Source organism: Scylla paramamosain, chromosome 3 (genome assembly GCF_035594125.1).
Source record: "Scylla paramamosain isolate STU-SP2022 chromosome 3, ASM3559412v1, whole genome shotgun sequence".
Taxonomy (NCBI): domain Eukaryota; kingdom Metazoa; phylum Arthropoda; class Malacostraca; order Decapoda; family Portunidae; genus Scylla; species Scylla paramamosain.
Genome location: NC_087153.1, coordinates 3,057,501 through 3,068,103, shown reverse-complemented (window position 1 = coordinate 3,068,103; position 10,603 = coordinate 3,057,501). Strand labels below are relative to the sequence as shown.

The 10,603-nt window shown below is 47.1% G+C and overlaps 1 protein-coding gene across 3 annotated transcripts in view; it reads left to right on the top strand.

The window, feature by feature from the left end:
* Positions 1-527: 527 nt before the first annotated feature.
* The window catches only part of LOC135089326 (homeobox protein araucan-like), an 18,852-nt gene continuing 8,776 nt past the window's right edge, over positions 528-10,603 (top strand). The window contains exon 1 of one of the 3 annotated variants that reach the window (XM_063984875.1): positions 528-661. In XM_063984875.1, the coding sequence (XP_063840945.1) occupies positions 610-661 (52 nt within the window). In that variant the 5' untranslated portion in view covers positions 528-609. Of the gene's footprint in view, positions 662-1,952; positions 2,111-2,198; positions 2,459-10,603 lie in introns of those variants that run through there. The other 2 variants (XM_063984892.1, XM_063984883.1) reach the window with 2 other exon arrangements.

Sequence of the window (10,603 nt, the reverse complement as noted above, 5' to 3'; positions counted from 1 at the left end):
CCTTCCTAAGTGGCTGCGTGCGTGGCTCCTCGTGCGCCTCGCCCAATAGGTTGTCTGCTCGCCTGATAGAGCTCACCACCACCGCCAAGTTCTTTCCGTTATCGCCGCTATCTCTGTCTTCCTACCTTACATCACCGTCAGGTTCACGGGCTTTTGTGTTTAACTTTCATGGTAATCGTAAGAACAGACGCAGGGAAGGTGATACTCGTAATGGTCATGATAGTAATAGTGAGAGTATGGTAGTAGTTGTAGTGTTAATAGTAGTAGTAGTAGTTGTAGTAGTAGTAGTAGTAGTAGTAGTGCTGCAGGTTACTAGAATTTAGATTTCCTGCATCCATCCACACTGCCGCCCTCCACGTTATTCTCTTCCCTACACCCCCCTCCCCCCACACCTCACCTCCCCTCACTCCGTCACTCCATAGTCGCATTATTTTAAATCACATCCTCCTTATTTTACTTCTCAGCCCTCATCAATCTCATTTACATCTGAGATCACTTATATAACCTTAATGGATTTTTTGCCTTCTCATTTCAGACCAGCAGAACAAGAAGGGATGTAATGTAAGGTGGCGCTGAGTGGCCTGCCAGGTTCCCACCCGTCCCCTGAGGATGAAAGAATATCTCCCGTGGTCCCTTACGTGCCCCCCGCTGTCCCCTGAAGGTAAGCGATCACCGCCACCTACGAAGAAGACCTCAGGGTGGCCCTCTACGGACCCCTGACACCCTTAGCTTCCTGAGCCCTTTTCTCCCCACTTTGAGTTTGGCTTCAACTATTCCCAGTAATTGAGTGAAGGACAGTGTGATGTGCAGCGAGGGAGCGCTTCACTCCACTGACTCATACACAACATCGTGAATTGATAATCCTCATACTCATGTGCATGTATAATGTAGAACTCATTACATCTGTGCCTGAATGACGACGATGTCAAACATTTCCATAAATCAAAACTCAAATAGCCGTTGCCTTTGTGTGTGTGTGTGTGTGTGTGTGTGTGTGTGTCGTGGGCGGGGCCTCTTGGTGTCCCCCTAGCTGCCCCGCACATACACATATACATACACACACCACCACCACCACCACCACCACCAGCTGCTGCCGCCCTGTTCAGATCAGCAGTAAATAATGACCTCTTACAAAGCCACACAGAGAAGCTTTGCCTCGACATTGTCCATCTCAGTCCTCAATGGTGACCGGAGTTCCCTGTGTACAAAGCCTTTGGCGAGGACGTTTACAGTCCCCCAGAGTGTGGTGATGAGGGTGGCCAACTGCCCCGCTGGAAATGGGGGGCCCTTTGAGCGCAGGAAACCACTGGTGAGAGGTCGAGACCACCGTTTTCATGGAGCTGGTGGTGTCCAATACATCAAGTGGGGGGCCTGGCAGTCTTAATGGCTGTCGCTCGTTTGCTAAGCGTTGTGGGGTCATCACACTGGCCGCCAGAGCAATTCTCACTCGAGGTAAATGAATCCTGTCTGGTTGGGTTAGGCATTTAGGGCGATGATGGAAACGGTGTTGCCCTTTTTTGTCGACAGATGGAGATAGTTTCTTGCCTTTCGAGCGTCAGACGAGCTGATAGGCCAGAGGCGACCAATCAGCGCGCGCCCTCTGTCGATCGATTCCGTCTCAGGCTCAATCAATTAGTGCACACGGCAGGCGTCAGGGAAGTGGATGCAGGTGTTATTTGCAGCGAACACCTCAGATTGTGACCTCAGCAGACACTCAAGGAAGACCCCGCTGTGCAGTAGGAAACTCTGGCCCCATCTTTCGAATATCAGGGATTTGAAGCAAGAAAAATTTACTTTGTACCCGACGGCATTCGTCAATTCCAGTTCACCCTCCTCCCCATGCGTCGACACTCCCTCTCCGCCGCGCCCCGGTTGGTGGAAGCGCGCCTCGCCCCGCCCAAAGTTCCTCAGACTCCGCCTTTCTCCCGCCTCCGAAGGTGATGTAGCAGAAAAATGGTTGGACTACATAGTGTTCACTCGTGTTCCCGTTGTAGGACACGCACTTTTACAGCGTCAACTCTATGTAGCGGAGGTGATAGCAAGTCACCTACAACTCGTACCACAAGTTCAACTTGTTCATACATCTACAACTAAAGCGTTTACTCCCAAGGTAAAGATATTTCTCCAGCAGAAACTTACTGTAGTGAAACCCTCTTGTGCATTGGTGTTTATGATCACCGTCGAATTATAAGTGTTTTGGTGAACTGAGTGTCGGGAAGCGCCAGTTTTTCCCAGCAGTCAGCCTGAGTGGAGGGTCGGACGCAGCCTCTCTCCCACCTCCTTGGGGCTTCTCGACCGTTTACTCGCGCCGTGAGAGCGAGGCAGAGCAAGAAAACTTTACTTTTCCCTGTTGGCAGTGTTAGCCCGTGGTGCAGGAAGGAGGTGGCAGTGCGTGGTGATGCCCAGGGCTAAGGAGTGACAAGCTGAGCATGAAAAGTGGTGGAATTCGTCGAAATGTGTGAGTGTCGTGGAGGGAGAGAGGGCGGGATGTCTGCCTCCGTTGTTAGTCCCCACACTCGGCCCAGGACGCTGACTGAAGGGGACAGGAGGAAAGAGCCGCGTTACAACCTCCACGTGATGCTTGAGTCCTTAATTCAATGTGGACACCTGCATAAATCTGTTTTCTGTCTTTAAGCAGTTGAATTTGACCTTAACAGCTATTCAATAAGAAGTTTCCTTGATATCCTGTTAAACAATCTGATAACAGTGAGGTTGTAGCCGCGGTGATCCCTGTCCCCCCCACAAGTCACACCCTGACACCGGTGCTCATCCTGAAATGACAGTCAAAATCTTGACGTAGCAGTGAGTCGCGTCCGTGTGTCCGTGTGTCTGCCTCGCCCCGCTCAGCCCCTAAAGACATGGTCGTAAATAACAGTTAAGAGTCTCGAGGATAGGTGTCAGGGAGTAGATAGTCCAGGTGTGCCGGATTAAGGGGCGTGAGGGTGCCTGCGTGACGTCTCAGCTGTGTGTGTGGGTGTGTGTGTGTGTGTGTGTGTGTGTGTGTGTGTGTGTGTGTGTGTGTGTGGTGTGTGTGTGTGTGTCAGTTATCCGTCAATACTAAGAAATAATGTTTACTCTTGTACGCGTGAATAAGAATATTTCCGTGTGAGCGATTATGGTGTGTGTGTGTGTGTGTGTGTGTGTGTGTGTGTGTGTGTGTGTGTGATAACTCAATGGAAGAAACGGACAGCGAGAAACACGCATAGGTACATTAATGTGTTTTGATGTGGCGTGTGATTGCTGCAAAGAGGGGCGTGGGTCACCGGTTGACGCTAGAACACACACACACACACACACACACACACATCTCAATAACAAGCAGACATGGCCGCGCCCTTTCTCCCCTTTTCCTCCAACCCTAGTGTCCGCAACCTAACACTCGGAATGTCGAAATTACTTTGTTAAAGAGAGAGAGAGAGAGAGAGAGAGAGAGAGAGAGAGAGAGAGAGAGAGAGAGAGAGAGTAAAAACATTTCCTCCCTCATAGTACACTCCTCTTTGAAGTGTCTAATCGCTCTGTGCTCACTCTCAAAGCAACGCTCCCGTCATATCACTCAGCGCGGCGAGGGGGAGGCTTCCATGGTGTAAGAATCGAGGAAGTACTAATCTGGGTACACCGTTCATAAGCGAGACTGAAAATACCACGTACGCCCTTCACCTAAAACACCCGATTCTGTCCGTCATAATTGAGCCTTTTACAGGTAACGTGCACTCCCACAGCAGGTGACTCCGGTTCAGTTAGCACCACTTCCGGGCGTGACGGTGCGTGTGTGTGTGTGTGTGTGGGTGGGTGGGTGTGTGGTGACGGAGCGTGGGTGAGGAAGGAAGGAAGGAAGGAAGGAAGACCGACGTAGCGCCCTTCTCACCTCACTGCTATTTAACTCCAGCCACGACTGAGCGGGAAGTGGCTGACGCTTTTGTAAGGATTTTGACTCCAATGTCGCGATATTTTGCGAAGAGGAAATTTCTAGATTTTAAATGTTAGTTCATACACTGCCCGACATCCTCGCTGAGTTTATCTGTGTTTATTTCCGTGCTCTGTGGCGTCTCAGGAGTGCTTGCCGCCGCCCAGGGGGAGAAGGGCCGCTAACTCTACGGATTCCGCCAGTCACGATTCAGCCACAGCTCTCATTCACGTGTGCTCGATCGCTGTGTATTTTAACACCTAATACACCTTGTAACACACCAAGACATGCATCGTGGCTATTTTTCCTTGTCAACCTTATTCTTTGTTATATTTATTACTCGTATTTCTTGAGTCAGCGGTGAGTCAACTACTAACACCTCAATAAATCGACGGATACAATCACCTCAAGATTAAGTTACCGGTCACTAGATAAACTAAGACCCGCACAGCTTCTAGAACCAATTAATTTAAGCAAGAAATTTACGCGTCATTGATCCTTCGTGACAAATCAGCGGCAACAGTCAACAGGTAACGAGTCTTGGCGTCGGGGAGACCCTGCAAGACTCTCACCCTTTGCTCCCTTCCCTCCTTCCCTCCCTTCCCTTTTCTTTCCTCCGTTCCTTCGCCCTCCCGATGCACAGGAGTGTCGCATGCAGGCGGTACATGTAATAACGCAGAAACATTAATCACACGAGCGAGAGGGACTCATTTGGATGCAGGGCGGCGGGACACACACCGTCATTATGCAGTCCACGTCCCTCGGCCCCCGACAAAGAGCTGCTGCCACTCGCTAAATTTTCACTCCCCGGCCATGTCTTAAACGCCGGCGAATGTGTCTTATTGTCTCAACAGCAGCAGCAGCAGCGCAGGAGAGAGAGAGAGAGAGAGAGAGAGAGAGAGAGAGAGAGAGAGAGAGAGAGAGAGAGAGAGAGAGAGAGAGAGAGAGAGAGAGAGAAAGAGAGAGAGTCGTTGAACATTCACAGCTGACACCGTTCATCTCGTATTCCTGTTCACAAGTTGAGAGAGAGAGAGAGAGAGAGAGAGAGAGAGAGAGAGAAAGAGAGAGAGAGAGAGATTATGTTTTCCAGACCACTTCCATCACCCTGTTCTTTCTCCTCCTCCTCTTCCTTCAGCCTCAGTCACATCTCAACACTGCGCTTCTATCTATACCTGAAAACGCGCTGATTACTTCTCTCTTTAATGTTTGCTTGTTTCTGCCTCACGGGAAGCAAATTGAAACACATCAGGTATCTCTAACGCCGATCCCCCCCCAAACCTTTTTTTTTTTCCCCTCTCCGCGAGGCATATTTAGTGTTTACTTTTAATTACAGTCTAATTAAGCATATCCGCTGTGATTCATGTTTTTTTAGCTATAACATTTCGCATTTGTTGCTCTTAATGATATGTGGACGCGGCGTGCAACATGCATATTTTACGCCAAGCTGACGCTGTTCTCTTGTGCGGCCTGATGAACCCGACCCTGCCGCGTGATGGCGGTGATAGTGGGGGTCTTGATAATGGTGATAATAGTGGTGATAATAGTAGTAGTAGTAGTAGTAGTAGTTGTTGTTGTTTGTGTTGTAGTGGTAGTAGTAGTAGTAGTAGTAGTAGTAGTAATGATAATAATGATAATAGTAGTAGTAATAATAATAATAATAATAATGATAATAATAATGATAATAATAATAATTTTTCATAAAAGCGACTGCAGTGTGTATCGATCCTTATTCATCCTGTACTTTCCCATCCCTTCCTCCTCCTCTTACCCTTCCTCTCCCTCCATCTCCTCCCGACGAAGGAGACGATGGGGAGTAGGACGCCCAATACACGCCTGCCTGCCTCGGCCGCGCCTGCCACCCGGTCTGCTCTCGCCCCTCACCGGCGGGCGTGAAGCCGCTGTCAGGCCTCCCGAGTTAATCTCCAATTTAGCGATCCCGGCGTGGCTCCCCTCCCCTGGCGGCACCACTACCGCCACCCCGCGCTGCTCGGGGCGCGAATGATTACGATGAAGAGTTGTTTATATGCAAATCAGAACGACACAGATTTAACTGCGTTGTTTGGTCATTACCGTCCGCCTGTTGGAGGGTAATTGTCCCGGTTTATGTTTCAGCGTTTGTGTGTGTGTTTTAGCTTTTCCTCCCTCTTTTTTTTTTTAATTGGTTGTTTTTGTAATTGGAGAATGAAATTAGATTCGATGCCTGGCCACCGGCGTGAGGCTGCTACTGTTGTTATTCGGGCCGGGAAGGGAAATGAAGGGGCGGCAGGGAGAGGCGAGTCGGAGCAGCAGCGATAGGACACGACTTGGATGCTCTCGTTCTCTTTCTCTCATCCACTGCTTGGTCCTTCAGCTCATCAGCCTCCACCCATCGACCGGCGTGCAGGCAGGATGGATTTCGATCAGCGTTGCGGCCAGACGGCGGCGCCTCAGCCCTGGGAGCGGGAGTGACGCCAGGCCTTTAACTGACAGCACTAAACGCCGGGCGGGGAAATCGGCATAACAAAAAAGTAATATTCAGATGATGTATCGATTATCGGCGGCCGCTGCACCGATACCCAAGCACCGATTTTTCTTTGTTGGGCTCCCAGTCACGTCTCAAGTCTCGCAAACAAATGGAAACTGATTTTTATGTGCATGAATGTAAATATTTAATAACAGATACTGAAAGGCGATGTATTCATATGCTTGCGTGTGTGCGTGTGTGTGTGTATGTGTGTGCATTGGTGTTGATTTCTATACAAAAGTCGTGGTAATGTATGAATGTAATAAGTAATACTAAGTGTAGTGATAATGTGTATGTGTGCATACGTGTGTGTGTGTGTGTGTGTGTGTGTGTGTGTGTGTGTGTGTGTGTATATGAGTAAGTGGTAGCCGCTATCACCACCACCGCCGCCGCCGTCGCCGCTATCCAATTGATGTCCTTAAATGTGCCGCAATTAAGTTATTACACGCATGTAAACATCACATCACGAGATAGTTTAATGCTCTACAGATTAGCGGAAATGACAGCGGTCTTCCTCGCTCTTATCACCGTGTTAAGACTCATACGTGCCCCGCCGGCCTGTTTGGTGATCCCCGTGTGCTATTGCCTCGCTGTAATGGACTTCCTCCCACTCACTCCTCATCCTTTTCCTCTTCCTCCTCATCCTCGTCCTTCGCCTCTTCCTCCTCCGCAGTCGTCGCCGCCACCACCGTCGCCTCCTCCGCCGCCGACACACGTACACACACATCCTGCTGTGCTTCCTTTCCTCCTACTCTCACGTCACATGCTGCACTTGTTGTCACGGTGTGTGTGTGTGCGTGTGTGTATGTGTGTGTGTGTGTGTGTGTGTGTGTGTGTGTGTGTGTGTGTGTGTGTGTGTGTGTGTGTGTGTGTGTGCGGCTCCTCACACTCAGTATGTCACCTTTTTACTTGCTATTAGCGTCATTGTAGTTTCATTGGCACGCACACACACACACACACACACACACACACACACACACACACACACACACACACACACACACACACACACACACACACACACACACACACACACACACACACACACACACACAAAGCAATTCCGTGTCATTGCTTTCGTGCATTTTATGATAATGAATATTATAACAATATTGATTAAACCTTTAAATAATTAGAATTATGTTATTATTATTATTATTATTATTACTATTATTATTATTATTATTATTATTATTATTATTATTATTATTATTATTATTATTATTATCATTATTATTATCATTATTATTGTTGTTGTTGTTGTTGTTGTTGTTGTTGTTGTTGTTATTGTTCTTATTGTTATTATTATTTTCTTATCAGCATCATCATTATTATTATCATTATTATTATTATTATTATTATTATTATTATTATTATTATTATTACTCCTACTACTACTGCTACTACTACTGTTGTTAATATTATCATTGTCACCGTCATAATTATTGCCATCATCACTAGTATTATTGCTATTATCATTACCAGTATTATTGTTTTTAATACTAATACTGTTTTTATACCATAATTACCACCATTAACTTCATCGTCAGCGTCATCATCATCATCATCACTATCGTCTATATCACGACCACGGCCATAATCACCACCACCACCACCACCGCCACCACCTCACAGCCTCACGATCACTGCCGTCATCAGCCTCCCAATCAGACTCTCCATCACCGTAGTAACCCTCCAGTCTGACCCTCGCCATAAACCGCTCCTCTTCCTCCTCCTTCTCCTCCTCCTCCTCCTCCTCCTCCTCCTCCTCCTCGAGCAAACAGTAGCTCCGGAGGCTGCTCGGTAGACGTGCTAAATGGCTAATTATATGCTTCTGGGAGAGTGGAGGAGTCGGATCCCTTTGAGTGAAGCCAGACACAGTTGACCTACCGACCTGTAGAGGAACTAAAATTTTATGACCACAGCTGACTCCTCTCCAGATCGAGGCGGCGTTCTTGTTATTCATTTGTTTATAACCGCGCGAGCCTGTTATTACCCCGACCCGTAATGAAGGGGAATTTGGGATCATAACTCCGACCAACACGTCCGCGGTATCCGGGAGGCGAGGCGGGACGCCCGGTGAAATATCGTCATCGTTTGCCGTCCATTTTCGGATATAAAACAATTACCGTGCGGGTATTGGCAAGCAGGAGAGGGAGCGTGAGGCTGCTGCTGCTGCTGCTGCCGCTATCCACACACCAGCAGCATCAGAGCTGGAATCCAGCACACATCAGCCTCCTGCTCTCGCGGGACAACTTAAAACAAACAAAAAATCACCAAGGTTTTCCAGAGTTTATGGCTGTAGGTGCTAATGGAGGAGAGGCGGGCAGAGCGAGGTTGGGAGCGAAAAAGAAACTCGTCTCACCTGTCTCTCTCTTATCTTGGCCAACATCTAATTATCACTAGTAATCGAGAAAGCTTATCACACTGATCGGCCCCCGAGGCTCCGCCGCGGTGCAGGTCCCTGACTTCTGACGGGAGGCGCCGACAGTCTTCAGGAGGAACTTAACTTTGCAGCAGTTCTCGTTGTCTTTCCTATTATATATATATATATATATATATATATATATATATATATATATATATATATATATATATATATATATATATATATATATATATATATATATATATATATATATATATATATATATATATATATATATATATATATATATATATATATATATATATATATATATATATATATATATATACATATATATACACACAAGCGAGTATATTTTGTATATGTGTGTGTGTGTGTGTGTGTGTGTGTGTGTGTGTGTGTGTGTGTGTGTGTGTGTGTCTGTCTAAGTACAGCTGATTTATGTTCTAATCACGCAGGCAATGCGAACGCCACGAAGCCTATGTATGTTTTACCTTGGCCTGGTGATTGTGCTGCTGGTGGCGGTGGTGGTGAGGGCGGTGACGGTGGTGGTGGTGGCGACGCTGGTCGTGCAAGTAGTGGTGGCCATGGTGGTGAAACCAAATACTCCTCACGAAGACTCGTGACTCGATCCTTTGGTAGCCTGTAAAAAAAAAAAAAAAAAAAAAAAATGGAAAAAAAAAAAACACTCGAATACCTGCTTGGCACAACCTTTCATAATTACTACTTTCCCGCCGCCATTGTGTTCGAACCAAGATTTTATTGTAATCTGAAGGAAACGCGTTACTTATTACTTATCATTATTAGAGAATGATTGTTGCCAACGTGCCTGGCGGTGGTGACGGCGGGAGGTGACCAAAACACCAGCCGCTGGGACCCGCCAATGCCTCGCCATTTTCATGCGTGTGGCTCCGTGCTGGCCACTGGTGTACACCGGGACGCCTGTTGGTTGCTCGCATCAAGGAGGATGAAGAAACATAAACCTTAGAAAGATGCAATTATAAACACTTATTTTTACGCGTTAGAACAGGCTGCATCTTCAACTTGTGTGTGTGTGTGTGTGTGTGTGTGTGTGTGTACACTGATACGTAACAGGAAAAAAAAATAAGCAGATAGATAAAAAAAAATAAAACAGGAGAAAATAGCTAAATAAAAAGCCACTCCTACGAGTATAAGTCTGTCGGAGTGTTCGGTGACAGTGGCGGTCAGTGTGGTGGTGTTGGTGGCGGCTGTGATAAGATGGAGATAGTGTGATGGTGGTGATGATGATGATGATAATGATGGTGGTGTAAGTGGCACTACTAGCGTTATGCTATTTCATGCCCTTACTATTACTTACTATTACTTTTCATTATAACATTATCAGACATTGTTGTGGCGGTAAAGGAGGCCGCCACGGATGGTGAGAAGTACTTGTAGTGTTGCCTCAACGCGTGATCTGCAACACACATTTGTGTTCGTTATCAAAACTGATTTAATAATCTAGTGTCGATATATGCATTTATCTACGTAGCAGTCTACATTCACACACACACACACACACACACACACACACACACATAGTCACATTCCTCCAAGACGCGCCACCACCAAGAAAGATAGTTTATGTACATCCACTCAGAGCAGGACAAATATTCCCATGCACGAGGTTTGGGTTGCAAAGCTTTTTACGGCGTCGCGCGGCGTCTCCGCAGCTGTTTGTGGCACTCAATCCATGGTGGTGTGTCCTACAATAAATATGGACCACTGCTACGCAATGATATTTTTGCGGCCAGTGTGGCAGTTAATGGCGCTTGTGGCGATGAGT